Raw genomic sequence first — 14,310 nt, forward strand, 5'->3', positions numbered from 1 at the left:
GTCCCAGTATAACCAGTACACTCAGCCTCTCTGTCCCAGTATAACCAGTACACTCAGCCTCTTTGTCCCAGTATAACCAGTACACTCAGCCTCTCTGTCCCAGTATAACCAGTACACTCAGCCTCTCTGTCCCAGTATAACCAGTACACTCAGCCTCTCTGTCCCACTGTGCTCTTCAAAGGTTTCTCAGCATGTTGAGTTGAATGAAGCTCTGCAGTCACGTCAGTGATTGTTGGTCAACACTAGAAAGTCTTCACACTCCTCAAAGGCAGAAGCCAACGTGGGAGGATCCAACAGAGCTTTTTAGTATTTAGCATGTAAGCCAGACTCAGCACCAGCTGGGTGTGTTTGTTTCAGGCCTCATACCATACTGGTGAGGTCGGTGGTACATAATTTCATAAGGCAGATGCTACCAAAGTCAAGATTTACTCATATTATCATTTATTACATCGCACACGTTTGTACAGTTCTTAAACTGCATGTGTGATCATACATCCAACAGCACCAGACACTAACGGTGTTTTATTATTACTCTATAACAGATTAGACTTAAATGTATCGAAGCACGATCTTTGAGAAAAATAATTATAAAATGCATTTTAAATCATCTCAGTTACAATGACAATAATTAATGTATTTGGTACTCCTGCTGCTGTGCATTACGAGTACAATGCTAGTTTAAATTAGCCGCTGAAACAACTGAATTATCCTTACTTATATACTAAAGTATTCAATCCAGTGTTTTCAGCTTCGTCCCTGTCATCATTAAAGAGTTCACAGACACATTACCTGGAGAATGGAAGACAAAAAATATGTTTTATGTTTTTCCCAGGAGAGACGAGCCAGTGGGAATGAGCAGAGGGCTGCAGCTGGACGTACAACAAGGTCACTGCCGATATGAGGGGAATCCCATGAGCAATGTCTTGGATGGCAACTTGTGGCAGCGGGCTATTTTCTCTCAAAAAGAAACAAACACTTCCCATCCCATTATTGGTCTAATTATCTGGATGTAATCAGATGCATGCTACCATTATGAATATAGGGACAGGGAAGGAGGAGAAGAACATAGACTGCTCCGGTATGTTTTGAGTTTCCCTGTTCGTGCTTTCAAAGAGTCTGTGAAAGCATCGTCCAGATGTTTGCATGTTTGGTCAACTCAGAAACTGTGGGATGCCTTGCAGCGCTACAAACAGGAGGAACATTGCAGCTGCAATGAATGTGGAAATAAAAATATGGATAAATGAAACTTGAATATTATCATGGGTTAGTGATAATATCACAGATTATCTTCAAACGCCTAAGGACATACATCATTTTTGTGTTAAACCCCAGTTTCTAATGTAGTTGTGTGGATGTAGCGTAAGAGTAGCTCCTTGTAGCGTCCTACCCTGGAGGTCAGTCAGACCTCATTTAATTTTTTGCCAATGAACAATGTTTCTCAACTCAAGTTTTCACTGTGTTTTGTTGGAGAGAAGGACACAAACTGAAGCACAATGGATTAACACAGGAAGCTGGAGAAGCTTTGCAGTCAGAGCCACTAGAGGGCGACCTCCGGTCAAAGGAGGGAGAGGGAGGAAGACGCATTTCTGAGGGCATTTGCCCAGAATCTGCATGACTATTCTATCCAAACTATTATATGTCCGTATACTAAACACACATATTACAACTCAGATGTTATTTTTTTTTTCAGGAGAAAGAAGGGATGTCAAGCAGCTATCCAGATCAAGAGAGTTACCCTATATGGCACAGTTATATATTTGTGTTGCCCTGTTCTCTTGTTTCCCTGTGAAATCATCATCCAGATGTCAGCATCTCTGGTCCTCTCCATAACTGTGTGATGCCATGCAGCAAGACACACAGGAGAAACTTAGTGAAGTGCAAAAATGTCACCTAAGGTCTGAAATCAATGGAGGATGCTTTTGCCGTATAAAGTGTAAAATAGAGATAATCAATAGAGGAATGTATGTACAAATCTGTGCTAATAATCAATGGAGCACATGGTGCTGCAGCTGTTTGTAGGAGCAGACTTAATGTTGACGATACATCCTGGCAGGTTTTGGGACACTTCGTGGCTAAAAGACACTAAATCATCCAAGTTGAGTCATCTGGGGAGAAGCTTTTGTTGACAAAGTAATTCGACTTCAGCCACTAATTACATATAAATAACCTTTTTGTGACAAATATTTATTTGTTGATTCATTTTCCCTCACAACTCGATGTTCCCGAAAAAATAATTCTAAAACTGGCCCATCAAGAATTCTCAAGTTTCACAAAAATCACTGTTAAGACTTCATAAGTATTATAAAGCAGTACTCCCAGTTACACAAGAGCCACCAAAGTCTTAATACGAATGTTACTTCCAAACAAAAGGTTAAAATTTTCCCCCAAAGTGCACAATTTCTGATCATTATTTCACCTCACATTGAAGAGTCATTACTTCAGCATTTACATGAACTTAAAAAGTGTTGGCTTCCATTTACCAATATGTGAGATTTACCTCCTGTTTCTATCACAGTTACCAATAACGTGAAGTGAGAACAAGTTTCCAGATATCATCTTCAGCGCCATGATTTTACAACAATTGTGTGATTAAAGCGTGTGAGTATCATGCATTTGCCTTCTAGAGTTTCTAGAATATTGTTCTACATGGTTAAATGTGAAACACGCTTTTTTTTTTTTTTTTACGAATAAATGTCAAAAGAATCTTTACATTCATTGTGCAGCGGTTTTCATTAAATGTTAAAGTGTTTTAGTCCGACAACATTCACGTAAAAGAGGTATTCCATTTTCTTCAAAATACATTCAGTTCAATTCAAAAGAAGGCACTACGATGTCAACTCGCACATAGGATTCCCATTCAAATCAAAATAGCTCTCTCCAGACCCCAGCTGGAACATTTGTGTTAATAAATATAGTTTAGATCCATTACAACAATATACTGTTTACAGTATTAGAATTGTTGCATTTTTATTTTAGTGCAAACATCTTTGCTGCTCACTATAAGTCCAAGTATTCACCTTGACTGGACACATGTCATCAGCCCAAAACAATCTGTCCATTCATTCAAACTAATGTTAAAGACTTCATGAGCAACTGGGCTACACACAAGGCACTTTGCTCCCGTCCTGTCAGCCGCCTCCCGGTCTGGGAATTACGTTTCACCTGGTGGACAATCTCCCAGGTGCAGCTTGAGCACCCCCTGACTGTGCAGCTTCAGCAATAATTCAAACTCAGCCGGCATGGCGTGGATTTTCTTTTTCGGTTGTCTATCGTCGTAGTAGTGGTTCGTCAGGGCGTGCAGTCCATGTGGGTGATGGCTGAAGGGCCAGAACCCATACAGGTGCACATCGGCGCAGTGTTCCAGCGCCATGCTCGCCATGATCAGGCCGGTGCTGGGCCGTAGCGCCCGGAGGCCTTGGGAGCGCCAGAAGACGGCCAGACTCTGGAGGTACTCTGGGTTGAAGAAGATCGTCTGGGTGGGCCTTTCAAAGTCCTCAATGCTGTAGACGGCCCGCAAGCACACAGGAGTGTTGAAGCTGAAGGAGAAGGCGGGAAGGAGCAGCAGGGAGTCGCCATAGGTACGCAGACTCTCCACAAACGGACGCCGACGCCCCATCAGAGCCCCGTACCTGAAAATAAGCACCAGATGTCAAGCAACATGACAAAAGGGAACATTGTAGGGGACAGTGATTCATCCTTTCGCTCACTTCTCTATGAGGATGCTTGGATTTGCTGTGACAAGGTCAGTCTTGATGCCCACATGCTTCTCATAGCGTTTGTCCAAGGGAGGTAGGTTGCATCTGAACAAGCGACAAAGAAGATGCAGGGATGGTTGTGTAGCATTTCCACAGAGTTGAGCTTCATTCTGTTGATTATGACTGTTCTCTACATTGGACGCCTTTCTCACCTGATCACAAACTGAGCTGAATCGATCCTCTTTCCACAGGTGCTGTTGGTCAGGATCCCACCGTTCCCAACAACTGCACATGTGTCCCATTTTTTGTTTTGGAACGGATGCTCCTGGAATTAACATCAACAGAAAATGTTTTACAAAAACAACGTTTAAACTGGTATACTGTGTGAAAGAGGGGAGGGAACTCTAGAGCTGGATCTCATTTGCAAATGCATGTGTGTGTTTATTCATTGCATTTGCTAATGAACAAGTTTATGGTTCCTTCCTTTTCTGGTTGAGTGGCATCAGAGTCTGGGTATTTCTATATCTAGTCTATCTTTTGCAATATAGAAAGGTAGAAAGAACAGCTGGAAATTATAAATGTATACACTACTGTTCAAAAGTTTGGGGTCACTTAGAAATGTCCTTATTTATTTCAAAGAAAAGCACTGTTTTTTCAATGAAGCTAACATTAAATGTATCAGAAATACACTCTATACATTGTTAATGTGGTAAATGACTATTCTTGGTGGAAACATCCGTTTTTTAATGAAATATCAACATCGGTGTATAGAGGCCCATTACGAGCAACTATCAGTCAGTGCGGTTACATGGATTCGAATAACTGGCTTAGTCCGACTAAAATCGAATTATCCAGTTCATGTAAACACCTTTATTCGAATAACTGCGGTCCGACTACGATCCGATTAACACCCCTGGATAACTCGATTCGATTCGATTGATAATTCGAATAACGCTGCATGTAAACGCTGAATCGGATCGGAACTGGACAATGCGTTTGTGCGCATGCTCAAGATCCCGCCGCCTCCTCCCTTCCTCCCTCCCAGGTCGTGACCCGGAAGTCGAAAGAGACGATAAGTTGTCACGGCCGGCAGAAACAAACAAACGTAAAAGTCGGGTTACGAGCCGATAGGACCTTCGGTGGGTGTCTCCACTAGCTCCCTGATGTAGCCAGCTAGCGCTGCTGCTAGTTCCCTGTTTGCTCTGCGCTAGCTCCCCGACAACCACCGAAGCTAGCGGGGTTCTCTCCATTATGAAGTGAAGAGGTCAAGCGGAGATGGCTGTATCACCACTACATGTAATGAAAACAGCGCCACCTGTCGTATCGGATATGACATGCATTCGGCCAATGATTCGATTTATTCACTGCCATGTATATTCGGATAACAGCAGTTGCCCCGAGAGAGAGCATAGTCCGACTAAAGCAAGATTCGAATTATAAAATGATGTTCGCACAGATAACATCATTGCACAAGAGAAAACCTGGCCTGGAAAAACAAAGAACAGTCTGGCAAGGCGTGTCTGGGAGGGAGGAGTCCACAGGGCCTGATCAATGATCACAGCCAGGTAAGTGATGGGAGTTAGAGTGAGGAGGGTGTGGAGCTGAACTGTGAACAATGCGGGTCATTCACCTCTACCTATCGTTTTGTGGTTTATGATATTGACCAAAATGCAAATGTTAACTTATATGATCAATAAAACACTGTGGGAGTTGTAAACTGAACACACAGACAACACTCTGACCTCAAGACACCTTGGTAGCAACACGTCCACCACAAGGTAGATACACCCTGAAGCAGTGTGTCGCAACCTTTTTTCAGTGATGATTTTCAGTCTCTGATTTTCATGTTCGCTATGGAAGGAAATCATTCAGCAAACAATGCCTGTTTGGACGTAGATATTTTTTGTTTTTAAACCCCGGTTTTAAACATTAATGCATGTGTGGATGGATATAGACCTCAGCGAAGGGGGAGTCATGACACCATGTGAAACGGTCCCTCAGTTTGGAAAGTTGTTTCCATGAGAAGTGATAAAACACATCCAATAAAACTAGAGAAAGAAGGTTCAAACCGGACTCCGTTCTCACCTCAGCACACCACAGTAGGAACCTTGTCAGGTTCAGGATGTTTATGAAGCCGACAAGCTCTCACGAAGCAGCTTCAAACTTGCAGATGACAGTTGTTGTGAGTCCACTTCATGAAAATGAGTCACTGGATACTTTAAGTCTGTGCTCATCACCTCATTTTTGTCACGCTCATTTCAAACAATGAAGGAAATCTCACTTCCACTTTACCAGATCATTGTGGAAAGACTTGGGGGCCACAAAGTCTGCCTCAGTACTGCTTTTCCCGTTCTCTTCATCCCACCCTCCCTCCAGCCACGGTCTCACTTCTGCATCGCTCTTCTCTCATTCATCCAGTCTTTTCCACTCGTTCGCTGTCAGGTTATCAATGTTGCTCTCCAACCTCTAAATCCTGTTTCAGCATGCTGAAGTGCGTTGGCAAATAATCATAATTACTTAACTCAAGATCAAGATCTCTCTCTCTCTCTCTCTCTCTCTCTCTCTCTATAGATATAGATATAGGTATATACTCCCTTGCTTTCCCTTGTCCCTTACCAGATTGTCTTGTGTGCTACAGCTGAGTGTGCCAGCGTTGTTGCGAGCCCTTATCTGTCTGTTCTGACCCTGTCTTTAACTCTGGATTCCCTGCCTGCCTTTGTTGTGTCCGTTTTTGGTAACAAAAGAAAGTACTTTTTGATTTTGGCCTCACCGTGACTTCTGACATTTTCCTTCTGCGCCTGAGTCTCTGCCCCCACACGCGGTTGTATTTTATCATTAAAGGGCATCTATCTATTATATTACTTCACGTTTTCAGTTATTTAAGATAATTTGACTGCGGAAGAAGGTCCTCTGTTCAAATATTGGTCCTCCCTATGTAAGTTTGCCCTCGCAAATTAAATATTGTGTAATATTTAAAACAAATACTAAAAAGGCAGAAGATCAATAGACTCTCTGTTCAAAATAACATATGGTCGTGCAGTTGTGAACCTGTGAACTGTTCAAATGGGACTGCCCATACACTTGTAAAGACACTGCTTTTTACTTACAGTATGTTGGCATATACAAAGAAGAAGAAGTGCAGCACCCAGCAGGACAGACTAACCTTAAGCTCAGGAAGGTGTCTGGTCTGAGTTTGTGAGCCCCTTACCAAAAATACATGGTGTGTTGTGTGCATTAAAGAGCCAACGTGTGAGGAGACACATGACCTTTGGCAGAGCTTGCAAGAGCACAGCAGTAATGTCTGTAGTAAATCATTAGAGGAATCAAGACACCACACAAGCAGCAGATGTTGTGCTAAATATTCATGAATGACAAACAACATACCTTTGCAAAAGTGCTGAAAATCTCCGGGGTCACCTGGAGGGTCTTCTTCTTTTCCCCGTCGTACACCAGCTTTGCTCCCACTGGAGTGTTGGCCTGGGTGATGATGGCCTTGTCAGAGCCGTGGCACTTGCTGCTCAGCTGGGATCTGTGGCACCACAAAGACTTTGTTGGATAACACTCTGGTCTGGAGTCAGCCAAATGTAGTAGGATCTCAAAGAATTGAAAACATTTCTTTCATATAAGGATTTTAATTTGATAAGAGGACCTGAGTGAAAAGAGTCTTTGGGTGTTTTCAGTGAAATCCTTGAGTTTCGTTATCTCTCGCATGACCCTCAGACGTGATATATTTAGATCCTGTGGTAGACATCGGCCTGCAAGTTCTTCTGCTTTATTCAACATTTTTTTCCACTCCTTCCGTGACTTAAAATGGTCTTTTTCTGACCTCATATATATATATATATATATATATATATATATATATATATATATATATATATATATATATATATATATATATATATATATATATATGAAGCTCTCTACATAGATTTAGTGTTGTGGCTTTTGTGGCTATCTGTGACAAACCACAACATTAGAATGACGTTCAGAAACATTTGACTCAGTTTGGGGTTGTTCTGACAGCTCCCTAAAACTGCCAACTGAGACTTAGAAGGATTTCATGTTTCATAACTAAGGTTTTTTTTCGAGAGAAGATGGAAATCTATCTCCACTCGTTCTTTTAATACGTGGTGCAACTCCAATGTTTAGTCTGTATCTGGAGGAGTTTTGATTTATTTTTTCGATTATATCAAAGAACTATTGGATTGTTGCAGCTAAACAGTTTTGATGTACTTTTTGTTGTTCTAAGAATTCTGAATGAAATACCATTAAAAATATTTAGAGGATGTCCTTTTCTCTTACCTGAACTTTTGGTAATTGTCCTCCTGCTTGTTCCAGGTTTTAGAATAATGCTCTAAGACTTTGTTGATGACTTCCCTAAGACACACACACACAAACAAACAAGGGTGTAACTTGTGTTGCGCTGACATGTGTTGAACGCATAAACAAAAGTGTTACTAATGCTGTTTGCGCTCACCTGCAGTCTTTACAAGCGTCAGAAGGCTGAGGGGCACTTTTCTTTTGAGGAGACGGCCTTTTAGGTTCCACATTACTGGGGCACAAACAAGACAGACACAGGACAGGTGAGTCAAATGCTGCTGTCAGAGATACAACTGAAGGAAGCTGTATTATTTGGTTCAATATACATTTTCATTACATGAAGCAAAACCATGAACAATAATCTATCAACTCAAATGGTGCAGCATTGAGTTTTTTATGTGTGAAATTCTAACTTCAATAAACACTAAAGCAAATAGAGTTGTAACAGAGCTCTGCAGTCAGAGATTTTCCATCGACCTGAAAAAACAGAGTACGAACTCACCATTCCTTTTGAGCTACGTTTCAACAGGCAACTTGTGGCAAGTATGTGTGTTGTAATATCTGGACTGTGGGAGATTATGTGTTGCTCATAGTTCTGTATCTTCTTCTCTTTCTGTTAATACGTTTTAGAAATGGTTTGACAATTATTAAATCAAATCTCTAATAGATTTCAGTTGAAATTCAGGTTGTGTCGTTAACTTTCAGGTCTCGGTTTCAATAAATCTTTATGTTTCAGTGTGTCTGCCATGTCTGTATGCACATTTAAAAGGGAAATGAACCTGAAAGTGACCGTGCTGTCTGGAAATTCAATTTTCACTCTCAGATTGCTCAGCTTTGTACCATAAATCCTGACATTGACGCACAGATGCATGACCGAGTCGTTATACACAAACTATAGCTCCCATCGTTTCCCTTTTTGACTAAAATCTAGAGCATCTGCCACATACATATAAAACAGCATGCTTCTTCATCTCGTCTCCACGATTACACCTCCAGCCCCCAACTTCAAAAATCAAAAGTATTGAAGAGAGCGCTGTGCGGTTGGAAAGGTGGCTGCACACTTACTTGTTATCGGCCATGTACCAGATGAGAGTGGTCATCAGGCTCACCAAAAAGAAGAGAGTGATCACCAAAGAGAAGAATGACTGCAGTCCCCTCATGCCTCTCACCTCCTGCTAGCTTCGCCCGGAGGCCCCCCTCACCTTCTGTCTTGCTCTCTGCTTGCTCAACACTCACTCGTCATCTGCTTTCAGTCCCCCTCTGTTTTCAGATTTCCTCCCCACTCTTTGGCTCAACCCCTCTCTCTCTCTCTCTCTCTCTCTCTCTCTCTCTCTCTCTCTCTCTCTCTCTCTCGTGTTAATCTTTTGCCTCTCTGCTTTCTTATGTTTTCTTTTACCTCACCCACCTCCTCCTCCTCACTATCTTCCTGTCTGTTAGGTTTGACTCAGGGTTTCTCTCAGGGTGAACGAGAGCATGCCTCTCTCCTTTAGTTGCTTCTTGTTCAGGCAAGTTGTCTGTCTCTTGCACCTTGTTCTTGTTGTACTTCTTTCTTCTACCCCTGTTAGTTTCCGGTTCACGTGAGACAGATCCGGTCTTTTGTTGTTCCACCACATCCTTCAATTCTTGTCACGTCTCCTTGATCCACTCATCTTGTTTCCCCTTGTTCTCATGTGTCCAACAGACAAACTCACAATCCTACTTTCCACCGTTGTCCCAAAGCTCCTTCTGTTCTCCGCCCCCACCCCGGAGCCCCAGCCTTCCCTCTCTGCTTTCCCCTCCCTCCTCCGGCCATCCTCCGCCCACATCCCTTAAGCCCCCTCTCCCTGATGCACAAAAAGGAGGCAGTAACATGAGTGCCCAGTACTGAATTAGCTTAGAGTTTGCCTGTTGACGTGTGTGCGTGTGTGCGTGTGTGTGTGCGTGTGTGCGTGTGTGCGTGTGTGCGTGTGTGTGTGTGTGTGTGTGTGTGTGTGTGTGTGTGTGTGTGTGCGTGTGCAGGAAAAACGTTCAAGACCAATGAGTGGCAAAGACCGCATGGGGCAGAGGCTTCCTATCCAATCGGACTGACCCCCAAACTCCTACCTTCACACACAAGCTCCTTTTATTCCAATGTCAAACATTGCCAGCTGTATCGTCTGATATCCTCTTCCAAAAAAAAAAGCGTGTGGTTCTCAGTTTGGGAGGTTGTGGGAGGGAGTTGGAGGTTGGGAGGCCAAAGGAAGGGAAGTCTCAGCTGAGATGGGAAATTTCTTCTAACATGGCAGCACAGTCGGCTGTATCCACAGGGGGACGAGCGTAACAGCCGGCGGAAATGAGAGAAGCAGATAATCAGAGGGAGTCAGACAGAGAGACAAAGAGCAGAAAGAGGTGGAGACTTAGTACCCAGAGGAGTCATTTGTTTCTTTGCTTTATTTGGGAGCTCTGCATTTCTAGCCATGTGATTGATGGAATGGGAATACAACCTAGGAGGTAAAACTCAAGATGATGGTGAAATACGTTGAGCCTATAGGATGCATTTTAAACAAACACCCACCAAATGACCACACCCAGTTCCCCGGCATATGTCCCTCCTGATATCCGGTCACAGTGGAAAACTTCACACTGAGCTCCATGCAATAAAGTAGTAATGCCTAGTTACTGCATGCTGGGTAAGCTGGGCTGTGCCGCAGCAACCCCCAACCCCACAGAAATCCAAAACAAAAGAGCTCTTGGAAGGTTTTTACTTTGGGAGACATCAGAGTTTGCAGAAAACTTGTGTATGAGGCTGCTTTGCTGTGAGCAGACGGACGGAGTAATCAATGAAGAAGGTTCAACATCTAACTGAATCAGCCTAATGAGGCCGACGGTTGTTAAGGAAAGTAAAAGCTACACTTAACCTGCTCTTTAGCTCAAACACACATTGCGTAATGGTTCCTTGAATGAGGAGCAGGTCTGGTGACTCCAGTGAGCAGCTCGGCCTCTCGTGTTGAATGTGTGATGTGTTTGCTGTCCAGATGTCACCTGTCGTAGTGTGCAAGACCCATGTCCAACGTGACGACCATCTGGGTTTGGTTCATTACGATTAATGTCAAATTAAATCTGTCAGTTCGCGCAGAAATCGTCTACGAAGCACTCTTAGAAATGAAAGTGCAGACTGAAACCATGTCGGGTTTTTTTGGCTTGCAAGGTTATATCTCAAACCCGTCTCGGGCTGATGTGGTTTAGCGAGGATCTTCACACGCATGCTTTCAAGAACTATCGAAGAACTTTTTCTTCCAGGGAGGGTTCTTTGGATGAAAAAGGTTCTTAATGGACCCATTACTCTTCCATCAAACACCCTTTCTTCACAAAGGGGTTCTTCAGAAGCAAATGGTTCTTTCTGGCGAGAACTTCAACCTTTGAGGAAGAACCATTACAGAAGTCTTTTTTTATGAATCCAGCTCTATATCTGAAACGTCTCTCAGCAGAAGAAAACAAAACATGAATTGATTGTCTCCACCCGCAGGTCACGAGCTTGTCCTGTATCCTGACAAACTCACTCGTGAGAGGGAGGCCTCTTGGAGAAAATACATACATCCATGGTTTTTCATGCATCATGAGACGGTCGCAGGAATGTGGAGGGAAAGGTTTTCTCCAGCATGGAAGCTCCATGGTAATAACAGGGCTTCAGGCAGGAAGAAGGAAGCCACTGCCCCAGAATAATTGCAGCGTATCACAGAAGAAGTACAGCAACAAACACCTTGCTTCTCTGGCGGTCTGTTAAATCAAATATCCAGACCTCTCATCTGCTTTCCCCTCATCACAGACCGTCCTGATGCCTACCACGCACGACAGTCAGTCATTAGCCGATTACAGAAAATGCAATTTCCATCCAAAGACTCCACACGCTATTTAACCACATTAAACCTACAGAACTGATTTTTCAAGCTGACATGTATAACCTTGTAACTCAGGAGATGTCACGGTGTTGCGCAGCTCTTGTTCGCCTGTGGGAAGCCTTTTTTGCTCTGTATGGATGAATCATACTGGAATTATTATCTTAATGATGGATAATGATGTAATTAGGAGCTAGCTTTTTGTGATTCACCTCAGAGAAAAAGGTTGGGACAAAGTTGGCAAATTTCTGCATGTTCTGTTTATTAACACGTTTATTACACCTTGGCAGCTGGAGGAAGTCTAATTCGGGCAAGCTTCAGGGTGGCAAACCGTTAAGGAGGTGCAGTGGGCATGAAGCTGCAGGGGAGCATACTTCCTCTAAAGAGCCCATGTGACATCAAAGACAAAGGTCCCATTGTCACCCAAACAGCACCCAATGAATCTGTACGCCTCTTCCTCCCCTTCATATACGACCCCCTCCTCCGGCAGTGATTGGGGCAACTGCTTTTCTGTAACCCAAGTTGCCGGATCATCAATGCGGTTAAACCACGCGAGAGGCAAAGTCTAAATGATGTACGTTACCCTGGAAGCACAGTGAGCTTCCTGTCAGGCCTGTTGCTGTTCGTGCTGTGGTTTTGTTTTCTAAATATATAGACAGAAAACAGAAAACACCTAACTGACACTTTTTTTCCATGCGGTCCGAAGCCAGCCTTTTGTAAGTAGCACTACATAACAGGTTGTACAGTGACCACGTGTTGAAATGTGACACATGCTGACCACACTGATTTCAAGTGAGCCAGACTGCTTTAATCAGACGAATGAATCAGCAGCACAATTTGTAAGGGAAACATGTATTTGCTCCATCTCGCTCAGTCGTGTGACTGTGTGTAAACTACTCGGGGAAAAAGGATGATGCAAGAGAGTCAAAAGTGCACAATGTTTTTGAGTTGCCATAAAAACTCCGATAGGTCTGGATTAGATTATAAGGTGATCTGCTTCACTGACGAAAGGTGCCAGCAGACACACACCAGACACACATCTGTAGACCACACTCAGACATACACTCACATCATTGACACGTCCTGCCATGGCAGTAATGGAGAAGAGAGCCCTCTATTTCAACAGATTACAAATGAATCCTCAGTAGGCTGAATGGAGTGGATTATTGCTGATTGTCTGTGTAACACAGAAATATGTAAATGTACACATTTGAATGTTTTTTCAGGACATTTCAGAAACCTCAGAATATTTGGCGTTAACACAAGAAGTGAAAAGTCATCTTCTGCTGCCGCGCCTGAGAGAGTTCTTTGTGGTTGTGAATGATAGCAAAGATTAGCAGCATTGCACATGAATCTAACTGCTGGAAATACAGCCTTTATATGAACAGATAAGATAACCATGCACGTAAAAAATATTTTATCTGTGGAAGAAAACCTGTTGACTACACAAACCAGCAGCAACGTTTTGGATATATCTTTCTTAGGATGAACTGAAAGGGCAGTTCAGTGTTAAAATAAATGGCATAAATCCCACGTGTGAATAAATTACATCAATAAAAATTCACACCACATTTTCACTTTTTAACTAACGTACATGTCCGGTCAGCATCCACAACATAACTACGTATCATGCATCAACATTTTTGGGGGTTTTGACACATGTCCACACGAGTGGACATGTACTGGAGCAGAGGTTCCCAAACCGGGGGTCGAGATAAATCTGAGGGGTGAAGATTGAAAGGATAAAGAAAAAAGTTCTGTCATTCAATATACTTTTATTACATTCTTCTAATTTTGGCCTTTCTTCTTGTAAAAGACTTTCAAAGTTTCAGGGCTCTAAAAACCCTTAATTAAATCAAATAATAAATTAACCTGGAGCTGAGATTATTGTTCTTTAGACTGCTACAAGCCATGACGACTGTTATGTGGCTTAACTCCAAATAGTCAGACATTATATGTTACAATCTTGTGGATTTTCAACAGAATGTTCCTCTCGTTAGCTCATCTAATGAGGCTTGACTGAAACAGCATCTGGTTCCTGGTTTCAGGTCACCAGAAGGAGTGATTTGTTTGCTTTCTCCAGCTGTGGGCCCTTAAATTGTCGCCTTTCACTTCACTCGCCATGTCTGTGACTCGTGAAAGGCTTCACAGGGTGGTGTGATGGAGGAGGCGGGCCTGAGGGGGGCAGTAATGAGGTCATGTGGTTGAGGAACAGCTGATCCTGTTGCATTCCAGAGCCGCTTAGCATGAGGCCTGGTAGTACCCTCATGTTTGAACTACTACATGTCTCATGTGCACTCATAACATCAAAACACACAACTGACAAAAGGTGTCAACAGACACACACCGTGCACACATCTCAGACATATATACACTCACATCACAAAGTTTTTATCTGTAGAAGGAAACATCTCGACAGCACGAACCGGGATCAATAA

At 42.9% G+C, this 14,310-nt stretch overlaps 1 protein-coding gene across 1 annotated transcript; it reads right to left on the bottom strand.

Annotated features, from left to right (window-relative positions):
- Window positions 1-2,179: 2,179 nt before the first annotated feature.
- st8sia6 (ST8 alpha-N-acetyl-neuraminide alpha-2,8-sialyltransferase 6) lies at window positions 2,180-9,748 on the bottom strand. The gene is made up of 7 exons (XM_068579519.1): window positions 9,084-9,748; window positions 8,176-8,250; window positions 8,001-8,075; window positions 7,080-7,224; window positions 3,908-4,020; window positions 3,708-3,800; window positions 2,180-3,629 (listed from the first exon to the last, which is right to left on the bottom strand). The coding sequence occupies exons 1-7, from the start codon at window positions 9,176-9,178 to the stop codon at window positions 3,152-3,154; spliced, it is 1,074 nt and encodes a 357-aa protein (XP_068435620.1). The 5' UTR covers window positions 9,179-9,748; the 3' UTR covers window positions 2,180-3,151.
- Window positions 9,749-14,310: the final 4,562 nt, after the last annotated feature.

Source organism: Clinocottus analis, unplaced genomic scaffold (genome assembly GCF_023055335.1).
Source record: "Clinocottus analis isolate CAN_PGR_092001 unplaced genomic scaffold, fCliAna1.0.p SCAF_16, whole genome shotgun sequence".
NCBI lineage: Eukaryota > Metazoa > Chordata > Actinopteri > Perciformes > Cottidae > Clinocottus > Clinocottus analis.